Below are 22,575 nucleotides of genomic sequence, written 5' to 3'. Positions count from 1 at the left end.
TGTATGCACAAATACATATATTGTGCAAATATTGAAATGCAATATATTGAAAAACAACTGAACGGAACATGGTGCTTGTCAATTGTTGGGGCTGATAAAGCACAGCATGCTGACTTAAATGTCACGATGAGCAGTGTGTGCTTACCGACTCTTTGGCATTTAACTGGTCCGACAGTGTGGAGGCGAAACCAGAGTCTTGGAAAAGCAGACACAAACCTTCTGCAGTATTATGCGTCTCTTTTCATGCATTTTACCTAAAGCTGTTTGTTGTCCAGAACAGAAAAAAAAACCCCAAACAAACTCCTCACTGAACATATTGAACACAAATGGAAAGCTTGATGGGAAAGTCAACGACTGACTGAAAGTGTGTTTATATCAGTACTGAGGTGTTCACATAGCAAACAGCACCGTCACAGAGATTTGAGCATATTTTCAAGAACAGAGCTAAATTTTATTTGCCAATTTGGCTGTGAGACAAAGAGAAGATGAGCAAAATGGAGGTTGTGATCTGAGAGAAATCACGTGTTGTCAACTAAACTTTGTCTGTGATGTCAAAAGAAGCAGATGCCTCATTTAACGTCAGCTTCAACAGGCGCTTCACATCAACTCTGAACTGTGCGGGTTGGATCAGCTTTTTTCTGTTTCTGACAATTTTATGCACAAATATCTCACCTGTACAACTTCTCTGTAGCAGAAGCAAGAAGAAGGGAAACAGTTCTCAGGGTCGAATCAACAAGCAAGAATATCAGAAATGGAGGGATGGGCGCAGCTTGGTGGAGCCGCAGCTGAGTCTCTCAAGCACACACCAGTGCCGTTTCCCCCCTAAGTGTTTATTAAAAATGTTACAAGGCATCCAGGCCAGGAGCAGAGGGCGCAGCCAGAAACATTAAAAACAATAAAGCCATGATTCCACTTATGAGGCAGCGAGTAGACACTTCTTCCACAGAGAGCAGAGGTTTAAGTGGGGCAATATTTTATTTCAGGTCGAATGACACCACTGAATTCCAAAGTAAAGTGGGTGCACAACCTTTTAGCCACAACATTATAACAAACATAGGCGTTGATCCCGTAAAACATGTTGAGATACCTGATCATAAAAAAACTAAAATAAAAAATAAAATTCTATGATGGGAATTGAACCAGGTCATGTAGTTCCAAAGGTGGAAGTCCAATCTGCTCGGCCACCAGTAAAGCTGCAATTTTGATTCTTAACTTTCGTTAGCTCTCACTGCTCACAAGCTGGTATTTGTAACAACTCACATTCTGTTCTGTGAAGCAATGCCTACGTTAGCACCAGCCAATTAGCGTGATGTATCAAAGTGATACATAAGCAAAGTTGTTCGCGTTTCAGTAAAATTACTTACTTCTTCATGAAGCACTTTTCAATTATCGTATCCATGCACAGATTTCCAAAATGCAGAAACAATACTTTGCACAATGACAGTTTAACACAGTGAATTGATCACCAGCATGAACATGTAAACGCTAATGGACAACACTTGTTATAAATCTCCACAAGCTATAAAATAAGTAATTTTTTCTGAAGCAGTTAACTTCATTGGCAAATTGAGGAAAAGTTCATGTAACACCTTGGTCACTTGGTCACTACCGTGATAAATTGTGACCTTGTGCTGGGGGAGGTGTGACTGTTGACGTACTGTCCACAACACTTGCCTTAATAAATGTCAGAATGCTACAGTTTATTGCAGGGGTCCTTCATATGATTGCATCATGTGATGTCCATGTTGTAGATGAACCTCTGTGACTGTGTGTAAGCCCAGTACAACATATGGAAACCTTACAGAGTAATATTCTGACAGACTGATTTCATCCATTTACCAAATGTTTTACCCTCTCAAATTAGAAACACTCATGTTGTCAGTGCAACCTGGAGGCATTCCTGTTTATTCATGGACATCCATTATCCAGAGCTGTTGAAAGATCAGCTTTTTCAGCTGGTGGAAAACATCTGCTCATCCATATGGGTGAACATTAACCCTCCTGTACTGTATTACATGCTTTTCTTTTTATATATGCAGGGCTCACACTCACCTGGTGGCCAAAACTCACAGAGGTCCATTTACATATGAAGCAATGACAAGCAAATGCAAAAGGTTACTAAAGTATTAAGTTACACTGTATATGAAGGAAAATATTAAGCTATTATTATCTAAAAGCCCTAAATCATGTCAGGCAAATATTCAAAGGATCATAAAGTCCAATCACTGATTTAATGACCTTTTTGTTTTTGTCCCGGTTGTATGAAACAGAGTGACAGAGTTGCACAAGTTTCCAGCACATTATGCTGTGTTTGCATTTTCATGTTGGTTGTTGTTGGTGGCGGAGTGAAAGGAGAAGGAAAGTTTGTTTTCTGTTATTCAGTCACTCAGACCAATCTGAGAGGGCAGCGGCTGTCCAGTGAGATGGATGTACGTTTCCTACTCGGGCTGAAAATCTGCCGACACGGCATTCGGCACCGTTATTAGAGAGTGGGGCAACAGAGACGCATGTCACACAAACATACAGAGCAACGTACCCATCATGCAGTTTCAGCTCGACCATCTTCTTTAAAAAAAAAAAAAAAAACATTTTTCCACTGCAGACCATAACCATAAAAACACAGTGCTGCCTATATGACAACAGGTTTACAGTAACCACAAGAACTGCCTTTATTTGCATTATTCCAAGTAATTTATACAGATATATTGATATTCGTATCAAGGTGGTTTTCTGTGTCTTGTCTATGTGTGTGGTCACTGCAGGTATAAAGAGTGACATTTCAACACGGGGCACTCCTGCCTAAATGTTTCCCCAAGTAAAAGGTGGGGTGCACAAAGGTGCGACCAAAGATCGAACCCACAGTCCATACAAATGAGCCTCGGCTGAATGGGAAAGATTACAGCAATCACTTGGGCACACAGCAGATAGAGCTGACAAGAGTGTTTGTGAGCTTTCTCGACACGACGCATTCAGGTGTGAAAGGCAAACAGGGCTGAGCAACGAAACTGAACAGAAGTGTTGTGTGAAAGACAGAGTCACACAGATAAACAGCCCTGAAAACTCAACATTTGGTCTTTGATGTTGGTTTGTTTTAAATACAAATACAGACTCCTCTCGAAGGCAAATGAAATCTGCTGCAAGATTAGAGGTAAGTAAATCCAGTGTTTTTGCTTATTGAAGTCTCATTGGAATAAAATAAAATTACACTAAATTGTATTCAATTAGATATAATTTGCAGATACGATGCATGAAGAGGAAAACCATGACCTGTGGAGATTCTGAGAAATGTTCTGATCCTGCTGTTAAACAAAACCCACGCTTAATCTTACATCTATTTTGTCTGTCTTTGCATCATCTCAAACTTGACACGGCAATAATTTACATGGATGGTTATTGTTACTGGGTGAATATTACCCAGAAAAGCACTGCAGGGGCTGGTATTGATTGTCTTCTTTTACTGCTATTTTTTGTCATATTATTTTCATGAACAATATCATTAGAATTCACTCATTGACAGAATATAATTCAAACCTTAGAAAGTATGAAATTAGCTCAGTATAATCCATTAATGTCTTTGCTATTACGGCACTAAAATGTAGACATGAAGAACTGGCAAATTGTCAGAATCATACAGCTTCTTTTCTATGAACCACGCAAGTCTATTTCCAAAAATCAATACATAATTGTTTCCACAGAAGATAGGAAGAGGGGGTCATTTTAACCACTTTGGAACAAACGTCAATTGCATATATATATATATATATATATATATATATATATATATATATGTTTTTGTTTTTTAAGCATGGTGATTGATCTAATTCCAAAACATTCCAAAACTGTGTTCATGAAATAAATAGTTATAACAAAGACGTATGATTGTGGTGGAGCTGTTCAGTTACACAATGGTAATTGAGTAGTGAGGATGACACTTTTGTGGCCTTTTTTTTTTTTTTTTTAATAATGGTGAACGCTCTCCACTTCAGCAGACAATAATTATTTATTGTGTTAAGTGCTTTGTGCCACTTAGCCTCTTATCTTTCATATATATTTATTTTAGACCTGCGATGTGTCAAGTTAATGCTTTAAACAACCAATAACAGTGCTTAGATGAGAGAGCACATTACCTTGGACCAGTGATTGAATTTTACAGCACTAAAACTAGCAAAAACGAACACAGGAATAAAATGTGGTGGCCTGCACAGTAATTGTGGCTAAAATTTAACAGCCAAAGTTTAGAAAGTTGCTCAGCAAAATGTCAGTGGACTTTACAGTTCACAGAATGTGTGAAGAATGGGTCAAAACTCACCAGGTCTGTCCTGGGCATGTCCTGGTAGTCAGACGAGTAGTACGTCGCTGCTTTCCCAAAGCCGTTGTCTCCGGTGATTTTGGGTGGCTGGGCATGCTGTCGGTAAGTAGCACTCTTTGGAGTCCAGCAGAACAGGTTGATGGATTCACGAACGCATCGCTCAATGTCAATTTCTGTGCCACGAGGAGAAAAACAATAGATTGACTAACAGTGAGCTTAGAGGACCTCTAATATCACCAGTGTGGTTGAGAATTTGACAACATTCAATAAAAACAATGGCAAACAATTACTCTTGACAATTAATGGGAGTGGTTAAAACAAACAAAGGAAGGGAATGACTCGAATGATTAAACTTCATCCTGTTTATCCAACATCCATTATTAAAATACTTAAAAAAAAGAAAAGAAACTTTTAAAAGATAATAGTTTACAAATATCTAATCTATCAACATGTCAAATTATGAAACTTGCAGTATGAAAGTGCAGGAAAGTAGTTCATTCTTGAGATAAAGAATTTCATAATATGTAAATGCGGTGTGGGAGGTGCTCTTGCTGAAGTGTGAGGCTTGACCTTGACATTTTCCTGCCGTTAATAGTTTTAAATAGTCCTCCACCAGGGCCAGTGGCTCTTTCAGATGCTCATCCTTTAGCTGCTGTTTCTCTTCTGAGCGTTTGGACCATAACACGTTTTCAATGCAAAGCTACATTTCTTCTCTTCCCTTGAATGCTTCTGCAGCAGTAGCCATCCTCCTTTTGCCTCTTGTATTGAGGATTAGAGAACAGGGACTCACTGGATTAGCCAAGGATTTGGGTAAATTAGGAATTCTTTCCTTCACAAGCGTTCACACCGACAGTCTCTCTCTTTCATTCCACTCTTTCATGGCTAATAAGGAGGTCTGGCTAATGAGTGCTCCTTGGCATGACCTGCACCTGGCCAAGGCTTAAGTGAAATTATACAAGAGATGTGTCTTTTGGCCTCTATCCCACAGCAGTGTAAATGTTAAGGGGCTGTCAGCCCTCATGGGCTGGGACCTTACAAACCAAGTTACAAGGTCCATTCCAGTGAAAAACACACCGGTGGTCTCAGATTCCTCACCGGCTGGCTTGCAAGCAGTTCAGGGAAACACATTTTCCCTCCCTAGAGCCATGAATGCTGCATGCAATCACTCCCCCCCTGCTAAAAGAGGCAGAAACAGGGAAGAGGAGATTGATGGCGGCTTTAACAAGCTCTGGGCTCAGCTGGGCATTCCAATACAGCCAATTCTGCTCCGGAGCAATTTTTCTTTTTTTTTTGTCAGGCGAAATTACATTTTCGTAATTATGTATAGGTACTGATTGTGAGCTGTGACTTGTTACCACAAATAGTGCAATAGCATGATTAGTCAAGAGCAACTCGAGGGCTTTGTGGAATTGGATATTGGTCCAGTAAAAGATAGACGTGACATTAATGAAGACGAGACTCTAAGTGAATTAAAATAAATACAGAACCTCTATTGCAGGCTCATGTTCTCTCCCTCAATGTTTTACCAAAGGCACGATAAAATTAGGACAATTCCTTGCAGAATTTATAGCTAAATAACAGAGCTTGTAGCAATTAGTTTCTCCATTTTTCATTATATTAGTTATTTAACTCTACTGCATAATGGCAGTAGTATTATTAGCCACAATGGTTGGCACATGAACGGTGACTGTCCACCAATGATGGTTAGTCCATCTATTCATCTTCTACCATATTAAACTTGGGCATTGTAGGCCTGTAGATCACACGGCCTTTGGTGATCCCGGGAAATCTATTTACCCACCCCTGTACTACATGAAAGTCAGAGTCAGGTCCCATTTAGAGACGATAAAGTACAAGACTAAAGGCCTGCCAGACAAGTATTTTAGGTGTGTTCAAGTCCACTTTGTGTGAGTTAACGTTGACTTGTCCGAGCTCATAGCACAGTACATGGCTCCAGCAGGGTAGTATAGTTTATTTCTCAATTACTAAGAGCTTCGTCTTTGGATTGTTGGTGAAATTCAAGGTACTTCTCATGAAGACACAAGAAGAATGTACAAAGTCAAATTAAACTGAAGTTTTGTTTTTGTTTTTTTGCAAGAACTGTGATCACAAGCATTTATTTGCTAAACGATGCCGGCACATCTTATTAACATTAGTATTGAGAACTTTTTTCTGTTGAATTACAGAAACACACTTATGTATGCACAAAATAACTAAAAGCAACAACAATAATTGATGTCAAGTTTGAGAAAGGCCACATTGTAACAAATGAAATTTCTAATTCATCTATCGGGGATATCAGTATGATTACATTCACCGGTCAGGTACGATGTTTCTTCAGCTGGATATAGCAAATCAATTTCACCTCCTCTTCATGTTTGAAACATTTTTGTGTGAGCCACCAGTCAATATTGACGCAAGACATTCACCAACCTTGAAAAAAACCCATTAAAAACTTCACCTGGAAAACTTGACACCTGGTCAGTACAATGGCTTTGCCATGTCTTGTATTAAGTTATCAATGCTCCACCACTGTGTTTTGGTCATATCTCACTTACGGGGTACTGATAGGGGAAAGCACGTTTGCGATTTCAAAAAAAGAAAAAGTAGACTGCGTGTTGAAAAATGTCAACGTAGATCATCTCAAACTAGCAAAGACAACTGAGTTGTGGGGACAATTGTCTTGACTTGACTTGTCAAGACTGGCAGCTTGAGGGAGTGATTCATGCTCGTGTTGCAATCCTTCAAATTTCACCTTGTTTAGTTTTTTTTGTTTATCTTTTTCAGTCTGTCTGTTCATAATTTTTTTTTTGCCATCTTTCATTTCTCATATCCGTTCCATCTCTCATTTGTTTCCTTTGTTGACAAACCTCGTCCCCAACCATTGTTACTTTTGTTTTTCTCCTGTTGCTTCTCGTTGGTGTTCCTTGCTTACTTTTCCTCGTCCACATTAGGACCTGTGACCTCTATCTATCTTTCCATCCATCCATCCATCCATCCTATAGTACGCAAGTACTTTGTCTCACTAAAAAACTCCTGAATTTCACAATCAATGTTCCACTTCTCCTTCTGCTCCAGTTGTTTTCAGGGTGTCTCTGTGTGCAGTGTTGCCATCGGCAGTTTCAGTAACTCACGCCTGTTTTTTCCTCAGAGTTAAACGTCTATAACTAGAGCTCATCAGTTCTGTGCCTATCTCGGCTCATTGAGGCAGATGCTAATGTCCCGTGAAGGAAAATGCCGCTGCATCATCAGTAAACACATGGTTCCTGTCAGCCGGAGAGCCTCTCTGGTCCAGTGTGAATCAATGAAGTCTCCAAACAGGAGAGAGCTGTATAGATTACTCCAGGCTACAAGACTAAGCAAATGGGAATCAACAAAAAGAGATTAATTGCCAACAAATGGCAAGCAGAGATGTATTGCTGACTCGGAGGCAAAATGTTGCGGCATAGATTACCTGTTTCGCATTTTGCTTTTTTTTTTTTTTTTTATCCAAATCAAACTTTGAAATAATGAGTGCCATTTAAATCACAAAAGTTCCCATAACTGTGGAAACATTCAGCAATACTTTCACCTTCTTTCACAGACTCAAGATTCGTGCAGATATTGTGTGAGACGTTATGTCTATTTACAATAAAGAGCAACAATATAGTGTATGTAATTCAACTGACCATTGTGGGAACCAAACATACCTAAAGCCTTCTTTGAATCGGGATCTTTCGTCTTCATGTTATTGGTAACTCTGGACTTCACTGTATTATGTGTAATGGGCTTGTCACTGAGAATTATCATCAAGAGGCCCATTTACTTCCTGAATGGATAGAAAGATAGAAATCTGAATCTTTAAGGGGACAGTACATTATTTTGACTGATAACTTTTTTTTGACAGTTGCAGACAATAAAAGAAAGGGGGGTCTTTTTTTTAACAAATCAATGTCAAGTTTGCTTATGTATCTTTACAAAGTTCACACGTCTGTCTTAACCTTATATTGAGTCAAATGCTTGATGTAGACCCATGTGTTTTAACTCCAATATGTTTGCTGAGTGGCATCTTTTATCTATTCCTGGTAATTTGAATAAAATGTTGTGTTTTTTAAGATATTGTCATTGAAAATCATATTCAGAAGTATTCTCTGTTATACTCATTTTTTTATCTGCACTCCATATGAAGTAAGACAGATCATCTCTTTCTCCTATTCTATTGTTCAGTGAGCAACAGGGAATAATTTTTTCCTTTTTCTTTTGGGGGGGCATACATGCAGCCCCTGTATATACAATCACGTGACGCTTGTGGAGGCTGATCTGAAACAAATGGATGTGAGCTACAGTTGCATGGGGACATCAATTCTACACTCTTGATGGCAAAAGGAGCAGGTGCGGGCCACAAATCACAGAATATCTGTGTGTGTGTCTGTGTGTCTGTGTGTGTGTGTGTGTGTGTGTGTGTGTGTGTGTGTGTGTGTGTGTGTGTGTGCACATATGGTGGAGCAGACCAGCCAGTGACCTTCAAAACTATTCTCTTTACAAAGACTGTCTGACACTTTTAAACAACCATAATAATTCATTTCTATCACAAAGCGAAACCTGTCATTGTTTTTCACTACCCAAACGTGAATGTATGTAATAAATGACGTAGTATCAAATTTTATACGATTTGACATTAAAAGTTGGGATAAAAATGTAACCACGTGTGTGTAATTACCTAAAAATATCCCTTTATGACACCTTTGTATCATCAACAAGTTTTACTTATCATGATCTCAGTCTCTTGAAAACACAGTAAAAACAGTACTTTTGGTAAAGACATTTATTGTTGTGCCAATTTTTGATACATGGAAAATGTACCCATATTTATTTAATTTGTTCATTTAATCAATCATACACATGTATGCATCCTGAATACTACATTAGAAATGCATCAACACAGTGACATAATAATGAGCTAACGAATTAACTGAAGCCCCCTGAAGTCAACTTTACATTTGCAGCCATATTTCAAGATGGATTACAGTTAATGTTGGGAGAATAGTTTTTTGTTATAATGGTTGTTGGTGGCAGTTGCAGTCAGTGTTTGTCACAACTTCTGCACAAGTCAAATTGAATTGGAATCAGCACATGGCCAGGAGCTTAAGTACACAAGCTGTGTTTGAGATAATTCTATAGCTTGGGATTCAGTCCTAATATAGTTTAGAAAGAGCGCCAGACACCACACTGTAACTACTCAGGTATACACAAGCTGCGATAATGAGACTGGCAGTGAAATACAGAAACAAGCTGAAACAGTCAGTCAAAGGGAATCTTGCCAAAGACGCTGACTGTAGCTTTAGGCCAACATATTTTACCTTTATAAGGAGAACTGTCTCTCCTCTGCCTTCTACCTCAATCACATGGATCTGTTAGACTTGGAAATGTAAAACACAGTGAAGTATGGCAAAACTAAAATTGGGCTGAAAGTTTACGAAGTGCTTCAGTGTCTCTTTTGGACAAATTGTCCTAGTCTCTATTGGTTTTAAAATCCCAATGTCATTCTGCCTTTCAAGAAGAAGAAAAGGGGAAGTTGCATTCAGAAATGGATCTTTTTAAAGAAATTGTTTGAGCCATCCTCCAGCAAGAAGTGCTTTCTGAAGATGTACATTATGAATGCTGCTCTCGCACCTTATCTAACTGAAACTTTGCAGTAGTAATCACTGTGAGGAAGAAAAGGAGACATTAAAAAAAGGTTCATATGAGGGGACACTGCGTCTTCGTTGTGTGGCAAATATAGAAAACAAAACTAAAGAGATGCACTATGTCAGTGTCTGACAAACTGAAATCTGCAAAATGAAGTCATTCATTTTTGCTGCTCCGAGTTGTTTGAAATCCTAGTTTTCTTTAGAAATAGCTCACATTGAACCACTTTTGTATAACATCATTTTCATTGGAGAAAAATCAGCCTGAACCCCTGTCAGATTTATTGGTACCATTTATGTCATTTATGTCATTCTTGAAATCCAGCTCAAGTCTTCAAATGTCTTTTGTACCTATCAAAAATACTGAAATTGTCTGTGTGTAGGATTTGGCATTATACAATCAAGACACATTCAAATTTCAGGTCCGACCAAAGATTTATGATTAGATCAAGAGTCATTGCTGGACGATAATTTGTCTTTCCTTTTTAAATACTTTTTTTGCAGTAGGATGTGGATATTGTGTTACATTGATCCGCGTAAGTCTCAAGTTCTTTGCGCTTGTATAAGCACATGACATACTGGTCTAAATGGTCTTTACAACATGCGACCACGATGAGAAATAGTAAGCAGGTGACCATATCTCTGTTGTATGCCATCGTGTCCTTTGTATTTGTCCTGTCTATTTAAACGATGTCCTCTCCTGCTGCTGCACTAAAAATGTAAGAAAGTCACCTTGACCTCGATCATAAGTAATCCGATTAAGATGGAGTCATGTAAACACTTCTATCTGATAAAATTGAAGCTGATGTGATCGATATTTCAAATGAATCAGAGTGGAGGCTGTAAACCTGTTTATGATCAGATCAGGGTCCATGTAACCAGCACATCAGATGTCTTACTGTCAGGGCTTTGTGTGGACATCCGTTAACAAACATCACCATATAATCCTTTTTTTTTTTCCTTAAATGAAAAAAAAGCAGTACGAGTTGAGCCGAGGGAAAAAGAAATGGTTTGTATATGTCCGGAATAGCTAATTTCACAGCGCAAAATATTATGAAACTGATCCACTGACTGGATCGAATAATATTGTTGGTGTGTATTGATGTTGACATGTACCTGCATGTCAATCTGATCACTTCACGTAAATGGGACAAATTATTCAATCAGATGTAAATGAAGCTATTGAGCAGTGCATTTTAAAATGCAGACGTCTGGTTCAAAATAAGGGATGTCTCAAATTGAAATTGGGGGAAAAAAAAAAAAAGGTCTTCACAAAAGGAAACAAAACAACCAAAGTACAAAACCGAATCAAATCCTGAGGGGAAAAAAGGTGAGGAGAAACACAAGTGACACAGATGAGGAATACGAGCTAACTGGGCAGGACGGGCAGGAAAGAACAGGATTGTATTGGACTGGACTGATGAACCTGACAAAGCACAGACCTGGGGGAGACACCTTCATACACACTCAGCAACAGCAACACAGAGGAGGACACGAGAGCAGAGCAAAAAGATAGTGAGCGCAGGCGGAAAGCGTCACACCAGACAACAGGAAACACGAAAATGGGGAAAGGCACAATCCCTCCCCTGCCACCTCATTTAACAGTACTGAGGCTGCAGTTTCATTATAATTGACAGTGTCACTGATAAATATAATGTACGGTATATAATTGGAATCAAAGTGAAAGTTTAAATATAAGCTTTTCTGAGGATTTCCCTCTTTTGCTTCCAGTTTTCATGCCGTCCACAAAGTCTTCCCTTTTGTCCATAATAAAACCAGCCTTCATCTCATGGAAACACTATCAATGGCACAGGGGTTTCGTATTTGCGTGCTTAATGAAGCAAATTACAATAATCACATGGGCACCAGTTAATGACTTCTTGAACAGCAGCTGCTGGCTGAGCATTATTGATGGTGCAGTTGTGTTCGCGAAAATAGATTCGTCTTATAATCAGGTTCAACGCATAGTCTGGAAAGTATGGTACTTCTTAATGAAAAGAATAATCTGATTCATTTGTGAACCTCAAAATGAGTGAGACGTACTCAGAAATGTGTATCTTTTTGATATGCGTCACCCCACCTCCTCCTCTCCCACATCTCATCTTTGCTTTGCGGTAACATGAGTCTTAAGTGGTGTGAGGAGATATTAAAGAACTATGATTTGCCATGTCCTTCTTTGCTTGTAATGATTGTTGGGGGGGGGGGGAGTCATACTGAATGAAATATTCTTTCACGAATTGTAAAACCTATTGCATAGACACTTTTTATCACTCTGAATGCCATTTCCAACCATTACGCCATCATCGTCTGTTAGTGCAGCATTTCAGAAAATGCGGCTGGATTTTGGCATTAGCAAAGGAGGTAGCTGCCTCAGGCAGACTGCTCACCTTACATTTATATTCCTAACCATGACTTTACTTATTGTTTTTTTTATTTGTTTATTTATTTCGATTTCTTGCATGAGCAATCTGTATTTGTGCCAGTTATGTCTCCCAGTTAATGCTAATTTAATTATATTGTACCACAGAGGCTGAGCAGTCCACAAAGACAAGAAAAATGGACAGAAAGCTTTGAATAAAGATGATGTAAATGTTGAACAGCCGTAGAGGTTGTGAGCAGAATATTCCCAGGGTGCACAGATCGACTGTTTAACAGATGCAGAGCAGTATGAGGCGCTCCTAGAGCACATCAAGGAAGGAGTGTGTCTATATAGGGGGGCAGAGCTGCCTGCTTCCAGGATATCATTAACTCAGGCACATCAGCACACATCAGTACTCTGAGGAAAGAAAAGCTGTCTGCAAGAAATACTGGGCACCGACACAGATGGACAACTTTTCAATCTGGTTTAGGGAAGACAGAACATGATATGTCTAAATGGTTTTCAAATGTGGGATGGTTGGGTTGTTAAATGAAGATAAAAAAGATGGGAGTATATAGATCAATCCACATATGGTACAGCAGCCTTACCTGGCAGGTCAGAGAAAAGTAGAATGCATTCGTTGAAGCCATTGGCCAGGAGACGGTCCCTGAGCTGCTGCAGTATGGCCACGCCGATACAGAAGGGGAACGAGGAGTTACCCAGGAGTAACGTGTCCCACAGGTGGAAGATCTTGTGCAGTGGAAAAACATCTGTATTCCAGGTGCAAAAATACACACAACAAAGCGGGGATTTTACAAAATGACTAACAAGACGTACAAGAGTGCCTGAGGAGATAAAACCTTCTAAGCAGAGAACAACAGGCAATCTGCAACAATAGCATGCAACATGCACACAGTGAGCAATGAGGGATCCGTTTGTATATAATGAGTCAGATTTGCATGTGCATAGCACTCTTACTTGACATGGCTCTCCGGCTTTAAATTGGGAAGCTCACTAAGCAAAACAGTACATTGGCAGAGATGCCTGGAGGGATATTTGATGAGGGGAGGCAGCCGGGAAAATGTTTTTAGGTGGGTGTTGTTGTGGGAAAATGACAGGAAGAACATCAGGGGGCTGAAGAGCATTAGAACAAGAAACCTTCACAGGCTATTTCAAGCCAAATAAAACCACATCCTGGTAATATGTCCCAATGCGGCAATTACTGCAGTCATACTACTTTCAGTATCCTAAAATTTAAGGTTTCCCTTCTGTTCAGATTTATGCATCCGAATCATATTTGGCCACCTGTTTATGTCATCCTGGGGTTTGTTAAGGTGAATACTAGGCAGTGTGTGTGTGTGTGTGTGTGTGTGTGTGTGTGTGTGTGTGTGTGTGTGTGTGTGTGTGTGTGTGTGTGTGTGTGTGAGGCTGTGGTGAGGCTGGCTGACGGGAGCAGGAACGTTAGGCAAAAAGAGAAGAAAAAACTCTTGAGGATGTGCAGCACATTAGCAGTCAGCAGAGTAGACTGGTGCATGTGAGTGACAGGCAGTGTGTCTGTGTGTGAATGGAAGATGACCCTCCAACCTTGTCAAGTATTGGATCGGGGACATTAGCAGTCAGAAGGGCACACCTCCTGAATACTGGACCCATAAACTGCCTCGGGGGAAGGATCAGGGGTAAAAGGGTCACAACTTACACTCTCCACCCCAGAGGTGGCCTCGATGTGAGTGTGTATGTGCTTAACAGAAAAATAAAAGATCCCACTGCTGCTGCAGAGTGCTCAATTCAGATTGATAAAAAGAATCGGGTACATTCAAAACAATTTGGCTTCAGTTAATGTAAATCACACATTGTGTTGTATTTATAAGTGTTCAGACTCGGAAAAGTCTAATCTAATTATATGAATGCAAAACAAAAACGTGTTTAAACTTCCTGCATGCTGAAGCTGATTAAAAGAAATACAGGTTAATTACAATTTAATTTGCAACTATTATCTATGAGCCCCATTAATATGCTCATATTTCAGAGAACCTGCACCATGTGGAAAGATAAAAGTGTAATGCTGCCATCAACTGACAGGTTGCATGCTGAGAGCATATCTAAAAAAAAAGCCTTTAATGTACCTTTGATGCAACACAGAAGGTTAAAGGACTTATACGTGATGCCACTAATTGGCATGAACAAATACGTTCAGGTTTGCACTTGAAAGCAAAAAAATCCAACAGCTGCTGGAGATACTTTTATTAATATTTGTTAGATTTTCTGAAATTATGAGCAACTCATAACCAAGTGACCCAAAGCTGTTCAGACCTAAATAAACCCTTTAAATTTTAGTTGAAAACCAACCATATTTTTGGGCTTATGATCTATAATCATACATCCAATTTTTAAATGCTTAGTGCAACGTGTTAAGCTGTGAAACTGTGAATAGTGTGACAGTTGCATGATAAATCACTGTTTGTAAGGTGCTTTTTTTTATATATATAATGAGAAATCCTCCAAGAAATGCTGTAATTTCTGAATATCGACATCTAAAATTGATCAAACGCTGACAGGACTTTAATCATTTGGCAAACATGCTCCAATCAATACGGAGTGCCTCCAAGCTTAATGACATCAAAAGGTAGACTGTCACAGCACTCTACTTGGCTGAAGGATTTTTTTAAAAAAAAAGAAAAAAAAGACATCATCATGCACTTACTAAATTTCAGCCCAAAACAAACCTTGAAAAAGTGTCAGTCCTCTGCTCAAACAACATCTCACAGGGGAAATAGAATCTTTGACTGTTTACATAAAGGTTAACAGATAGAAGGTTTAGTGTCACTCAAAAATGGAAAAGACCCAGAGGTTGATGCTGTGTGCAAAATTCAAGTCCAGGCACTCACAATCCATTTCAGTCATAAAATGCATCAAGTCCTCATCAAAGCTCTCCTTGGAGCGGCACCCCTGCAGATAGTTGAGGACATATATAATCCTGCTTATAAGTCTTGATGTCATAAAATGTATTTAATCCATAATAATTGACAGTTTTTTATTTTCACAATTATGAAGTTAAGCGCACAGAATTGATTTTGCTTTCCATGTCCACCCTGTAGATCTTGATATACTGCACACTCTCCTTTTTAGCACCACCTTCAATCATTCAGGTCAGATTGAATTATATACAAAATGAAATTCATAGAGAACCTTTTGAGTAACAAACATACTCAAAATGTTATTCTGTTGTATTTCAGGAAATACTTCATTCTCAATTGCATGTCTTCAATTCATCACACCGACAGCCAGAGATGAAAGCTGTCACTTCAGATTATTACCACTGATGCACAGACATGCTGGACAGGAGGCGTAATGGATATAGTATTAGATATGAGTATTTCAATAACTATGGACATTTAACTTTTCCTGTTGAAATATTACATTAAATGATTTTATCTTTTTGGAGATAAAATATAATATAATAATCAAATAATTTTCCTAAATAACATGATCATTGTTGAGATAAATCAGCTGATATGATGGTATTGATGAAGACAAGAAGACCTACATTCGAACTTCGTGCTTTGACTAATCAGCCCTCCATCAGAGCTCTTCAATAAGTAAATACAAATGTGAAAATCTCCAGTGGAGCAGTTCTGACGGACTGAATCTTCTCTTTTCAGGGTTGGAATTAATTAGCAATTGCAATAAAAGGTCACCGAGAGAAGAAAAAAAACAAAAACACAAAAAGCTACAGAAATGTCCATAGTGGGGCTGATGCCCTTTTCAGTCTCTTTTATTGATGCTCTAATTGAACCAGTTTCAAAATGCCCTTTGAAAGCTTTGAATTAAACTCAGTGCCATATCAGGTCAACATTGTGAGTCTAAAAAAAAAACACAACTTACGTGTAAACATTGTTAGGAACCAGGGGATGGCGTAGAGCTGTGTGGGAGAGAGGAAGGAGGAGAGGAGGAGGAGAATAAAATAAGATATACTGTGAGCACGTTTATGGGATAATATTGCTTTCAATTCTGTGTAACATTCAGTAAGTCAAAATAAACAGCTTATAGCTCAAGTGAAATGAATGTGCTGCTTCTCTACAGAAGCGACCTCCGTCTTTAGGAAACGCTGCACACATGGCTGCACTTCTCCGCAGCCTCTGAGAGACTGAAACAGCAATAAAGAGGAAACTGCTGAGTTTGGTTATTAGTCAATGGGGAGAAAGCTAACAATGAATCTCACTATACCAACCTTGTCATCTCTCTTTCCTTTCTCTCCTACTACACTCTCTGCGTTCCACACTTCTCCAGGAGGAAATGCATAAAATTGAAATGAAAGCATGCACATGTGTGTCTGCCTGCACACATACCGAGACACACACGCGTTCCTCCATTAACCAACTGTTCGAACACCTGCCAGTTGCTGGCTACCGACACCGGGGTGCGGCAATATTCAGCAACAAAGAGTCTGGGGCACAAAAACTGGCGCTTATCTCAGTCGGTTAATTGATAGCTAATTGCGCGGGAGCTGGTGGATGTTCGGCAGGGCTCTCACGTGCCCGAGAGTGATGAACAGAAGAGAAAGCCTCTGCACTCCGAGTCTCTTCCGCAATCGCAGCAGGACTGCGAGTCCAGCCAGATTGGATTAGTGTAGGTGTAAATGGCAGACCCAGGAGAGGAGATGTGGCCAAATTGAAAGTGGCCTGAATTAAACCACTGGCTGCAGGCAATCTGACTCTCTGCCTATAGCATCACTTGGAAACCACAACGCTTCCAAGGTCTACTTGTGGTTTTGGCATGCTTGCAGGGAATTTGTGTCTTCTGACAGACAAATTGTGTTAATCTCGCCATATTTTGAGAAATAAAATCCATTCATGCTGAAATGACATTTGGTTGGGCTGATGGATTTATTGCTTCAATAAAACAACAGTTCGGAGCACTCTCTAATGTTCACAAAGAAGCAAGAGATTTATAGTTTGATGAGGTCTGAAACTGGGATTGACATCAGGCATAAAAGCTGTACCGACAAAGATTGCACCAAAGTTATCCTGGCCTAACAATGAAAACAAGCATACAAAGTCTCTTTGGAAAAGCAAGTACTGTAAATATGACAGCATTCCTTTCTTTTAACAGCCAAGTCTGAACAACATACTGGCAGGAAACTGAAAGAATCAAACAGTGATCTGGGAAAGATATGACCTCCATAAAAGCATAGCACCTACATGTACGAGCATCATTTCTTCTGCCCCCCCCGCCGAACAACATTGACAGACAATCAACAAGCACAGGTCGGTGATTCACTCGCACCATTTTGGAGCCGCAGCATCAGAAGCTGTGGCTTAAATCCTTGACACCTCTCTGATAAAGACCCCACTTTTCATTGGGTAATGTCTCAGAGGCTGGACGGCAGATGATACACATTCATCAGCACACCAACTGAAACCCTGGAGAGGCAGGAGAGCCTCTAACCTTGTCACTGTCTGAGATGAGCTGTAAGAAGAAAGCCAAGGGCAGAAGAGGTGGCACAAAGTAAGAGGAATAAGGTAAGCCTGGCAGAGGACAATTATTAAGTGTGCCTGGCAGACATTAGTTGCTGTATAAATCACCACCAGTGGACCATAGGGAGAACTTGACCCTGGCCACAAAGTCTGGAGATGGAGACAGTGGAACAAAAGGTGTCGTTGACAATGAAGACACATATATAGCAATCTATGGGTTTGCCCTTGACATGGAGCCAGAAACTAGGGAAAATGTCCCACTATCTTCAGCTTCCCATTAAAGATAAAGTTGCAGTAAAAGACAAATGTTGCAATCCTAGTGTCTGCTTTACTGCTGCCTGATGTCAACAGTTTGTCAGGTCGCATGCACCTGCGGTAACTTACATCCGGGATGAAGCCAATCTCATTTAGATGGTTGCTGAGCTCTGGGTCATGGAAGGCAATCATTTGTGAGAAGACAGTCAGGTACTCTGAAACACAGGCAGAATGGGCTCGAGTGAGCTGAACCAAAGTGCTTCACAAGTCAGCGGCGAATACAAGAGACATCCCCGTTTACATGAAGTAAATACATTCCTATATTAAAACGTTTGTGTTTATGAACTTTACATTGCATTCGATAGCTTGTCCGAAGCTGGGAATTAGTGGCGTTTGAGACTTGGATTCATTTACTGTGTTTTGGATGTTGACAAAGACACACAAAGGGAAAATGCAGCACGTAGCCTCCTAGCACTCTGTGCATCGTAGGAATCCAAACTTCTGTACATGCTGAATTAAAAACTCATGCAGCGTAAAGCTTTGCTACCGCCATTCTTCACAATGCAAGTCAACAAAGGAGCTCTGACCAGACAGATAAACATTAGCGGGCTCTCCGGGGCATCGAGCAGTGGAAAGAAACGATAATAGTCACATTCCCCACAGAGTTCAAGAGGTGTATGGTGCAGCTGTTTATCAGTCACGTAGGAATTGCTTGTGACATTTCTCTGCAGGCATTTGCAGTTTCATTTGTTTCCCTATCTCTAAATGATGTGGCTCAGCTGCAAACTCCATTAAGAGAGACTGAAATTAGTTTTCACAGCTTAGCAGCAACATGAAGCCAAAATTTAATCAACATTGAGCTGACGGCCGATGCTCTGTGCCAGCTGATGATAATTTTGTTTTTGAACTTAACTGAATGCTCTGACCATGTTGAATACTTATTACTTAACTTGCAGAGGCAGTTTACAGCATTAGCTCAATAAGACTGGACGCCTTAAGTGGAAAGTTGTTTTACCGAGAAGAAAAACGGCGTGTGTAATTTATATTGCAAACAGGAGGGACAAAAATATTCATGGTTTTCGAGAGCATGGTGTTATATAAATGCCCTGATAAGTTACACAGCGCAGGCTTAGTAAAGTTTAACTCACCTTGGATGACATGAGAATTGTCCTTCAGGAAAAAATTGTACAAGTACTTGGGGATGAAGGCAGACATGCAGGCGTATGCCAAAGCTGCGAAGGGCATGATAGAAAGATGAAAAGGAGCAGGGGGAAAAAAATAAAGCGGCGATAAGAATACACAGAAGTGACAGAAATAAGCCGCTTACGACTTTCAATTTTACATTCTTACCTTCATTGTTGAAATTCAAATACAGGAAAGGAGCACAAAGGGAATCCAAACCTGGGAAAAAAAACAAATTTGGATTCAATTCAACCAGGTTAATGCTGATGGCTGTACCTTGGGGCAAAAAAAAAAGGAGTTTAGAAAATGTGGCAGGACCACCACCTAGTGTCTGGGTATGTGTAGTGCAGTGATGACTGGACTTGAAGACTGTGACAGAGATTGACAGGGGGAGCGACTGACCCTGCCAGTAGACCAGGTCAGGGTGAGAGACCACCCAGGCTTTCAACACGCGCCTGAACTTGATGTGTCCCTGAGGAGATGACAGCAGCTCGTCGTACTGGTGACAGCGTGGGATGTCCACCTCAATCTGAAAACACCCACAAAGAAACCCAAGACCAATGAATAAAGAGAAATTCATTGTGATCATTCAAAACAAAACCATTCGGGGTATTTTTGTACAGTGGTCTACCTGTCTGTCAGTTGGTATCGGGGTATCCTTGTCTATGCTTTCATATTTAGCTTGAATGTCACCCTGTGCAAAAGACAATAAGGATAAGTAATAAGTAATCCTATGAATAAAAATGTTAAAACAACATTTTCAAGGACAGAATCACAGTTTCGTATGCACCTCAATACCAAGCAGTGCAGCCCATGCCAGTCCTCGGACAAGAGGAGGGATATCCACTCTGGCCTCCTTCCAAACAAGGTTTTTCTTGTAAGGATAGGCCTGAAAACATCCAACAGAGACGGCTTCAATCTAGCAGCAATTTCAAATGACATTCAGTTCAAATATAAAAAATAATATTTGGGTTGACAGCCACTTTTATTAATTGGGAAAAGCAGTACTGTGTTCAGCTACCGCTGGATAAGTTGTTACTGTGTACGCGCTACTTAAAATGCTCCCGTGTGCGCATGAAACTGTACGGAGCCGAGACCTTGAGCAGCCTGTCAAAGAGGATGATGCGGATGAGCTGGTACTCGGTGTCTCTCTCCCGGATGATGAGTGGCAGCGTGACGGTGGCCGACAGCTCATTGCTGCTGTTGGACTGGGGCAAACTTGACTGCCTGGATGAGGGAGAAGTAAAGGCAATATGACATCACTCAAGCCAAAAACAAATTATGGGGTGATGTGGGGAAAAGGGAAAAAAAAAACAGTGACAGGGAATGAGAGAACGACGGCAGGAGTGAGTTCAGGATGGAGAGTGCTTACTCGTCTTCCAGGAGAGGGTAATAAGCTTCTCCGGCTACATCCTTCAGCCTCTGAAAAAGGAAACCATTTCTACTCAAAGCAAGGGATTAACAGATTGGTTCTCGATTGAGACTTGTTGTACCACATAAATGTTCAAAAATGCATCAAACTATTTATTGTATATGTATGCTGGCCATCACTGTGAATCAATAACAATCAATAATACAACGCAAGATTGAAGGTTTTGTTTTTTATAGATGACATTCATTGTTTGTTTGTTTTTTTTCATGTTTATTTTGTTTTGCATTATTTGTTCCAACTAGTTTTTAAGTTAAACAAGTACCATAGAGACACAAGTCACACACAAGTCAGATGTCAACTGACAGGACTGTGACTGTGCTTATTTTCTGAAGCACCTACGAGGCCAATAGTTCTCAAACTTTTTTTTTTTTTAAATTTTAGGTTTGTTTAAATCAATTTTTTTGCGTATGTTTTTACTTCTACTTATTGGTGCATTCACATTTACACAGAATCAGAAATGGGAACACTTTTGTATGAAGTCTTACATTTCTGAGTTGGCACAGAGACAAAGTCACTGTGGTGTCGTCGAGCAAGAAACTTCGATCTCTGCCTTGTCCAAACGATTCCCCGTCCTCCATGACAAAACTAAAAGCAGACAGATAGTCATCTTAAGATTCGCAAAATACCTCCACCACAAGTGTGCGGGCTACTTGTGGACGAGTGTGTGAGATGTACTTCGACAGCGTGCAGATGGGAGGTTTGGACTGGATGATTTCCTTGTTGGTAAGCTCCTTCTCCAGGTCTCCTCCAGCCAGACACCACAGGTGGTAAACCTCATCTATGGCTCGCTCTGACAGGTAGTCTTCATCATCATCTATCAACAAACACACAAAATAGTGGAATACGTCCCGACAGGAACAGCTTGCAGAAAACAACCGTCACTGCAATAAACTTGATTTGGCAAGCAGAATGAAAAAAACGACTGGGCGCCATTACATTTGTAACAATTACTGTTTGGATAAAATATATTTCATTTAATCAGTTCCTAATGAACACAGTCAACACAACATATGGGGCATTGGAGCATTGAGGAAATGTTCTAATACCAAAGATTACATTTCCGTCAGTATGAAAGTAATTTACCAATTGAAACCTTTAAATTATATATGGGACTGTACATCAATGAAATAAAAATGTATTCCTAATTCACAACAAAGGCCATCTTTAGATTTGAGAATTTTCAGATGAAATAATTTGAATTGAGTTTCTGGACAAATAATATGAATGCAAACTGAAAGAAGGAAAATCAGAAGTGGCCAGGATGTGCCAGCTGTTACAATTGAGTGTAATTATGATATAGTGTTTTTACCAATGAACGTATTCATTTTCTGTGAGGCATCAAAACTAAAATGTCATCAACATGTCTACAGGCCATCCACCTATCTTAGAGTTTGAAAATAAATATGGACGCTGGCATTTTGAATTAAAGTGAATTCAGGTAAATATAGCAAAAGAAGGTGGCTTGACATGCAGTGTGTGTGTCTATAGTTCAGGCTGTGTGTGTGTGTGTCTGCATTTTCATTTGTGTAGAAAAAGGAGGAGACCTTTGCAAAGGTCACTGATGTCGTCTGGCAGCTCCAAATGTGCGCAACGCAGAGAAGAGGAGAAGAGGCTAACGGGCTTCTGGAAGGGAGTATACCGACAGGAGATGCCACTAAACACAGGGTCTCCCAACAGTTCAGCAGGGCTTGGTCTGAAAAATGCCAGAGAAAACATAATGGTTGAAATCTTCCCAAGCACAAGGCGCCTTTTGGTGGTCAATTTTCACAAATCTCTTCTTTACATAAAGTCATAAAGCAAGGTTAGCGCAATGGAAGCTGGTTTACATCTGTTTATTGTTATAGTTTATTGCTTTGTTTTAGCATGCTTCGAGCCGATCTCGTAACCAGCGTGACCAA

The 22,575-nt window shown here is 39.9% G+C and overlaps 1 protein-coding gene across 1 annotated transcript in view; it reads right to left on the bottom strand.

Moving 5' to 3' along the window:
- tbck (TBC1 domain containing kinase) overlaps positions 1-22,575 on the bottom strand; it is a 41,575-nt gene that overhangs the window by 15,280 nt on the left and 3,720 nt on the right. The window contains exons 10-23 of the mRNA XM_080520676.1: positions 22,222-22,370; positions 21,353-21,491; positions 21,163-21,262; positions 20,618-20,667; positions 20,343-20,472; positions 20,036-20,134; positions 19,877-19,939; positions 19,648-19,774; positions 19,414-19,464; positions 19,212-19,295; positions 18,193-18,278; positions 16,217-16,253; positions 12,943-13,104; positions 4,310-4,482 (exon numbers count right to left, since the gene is read on the bottom strand). Coding sequence (XP_080376802.1) covers positions 4,310-4,482; positions 12,943-13,104; positions 16,217-16,253; positions 18,193-18,278; positions 19,212-19,295; positions 19,414-19,464; positions 19,648-19,774; positions 19,877-19,939; positions 20,036-20,134; positions 20,343-20,472; positions 20,618-20,667; positions 21,163-21,262; positions 21,353-21,491; positions 22,222-22,370 — 1,450 coding nt within the window. The remainder of the gene's footprint in view (positions 1-4,309; positions 4,483-12,942; positions 13,105-16,216; positions 16,254-18,192; positions 18,279-19,211; positions 19,296-19,413; positions 19,465-19,647; positions 19,775-19,876; positions 19,940-20,035; positions 20,135-20,342; positions 20,473-20,617; positions 20,668-21,162; positions 21,263-21,352; positions 21,492-22,221; positions 22,371-22,575) is intronic.

This window comes from Blennius ocellaris (assembly GCF_963422515.1).
Source record: "Blennius ocellaris genome assembly, chromosome: 3".
Classification (NCBI taxonomy): Eukaryota; Metazoa; Chordata; class Actinopteri; order Blenniiformes; family Blenniidae; genus Blennius; species Blennius ocellaris.
This window is presented reverse-complemented; position numbering and strand designations above follow the sequence as displayed.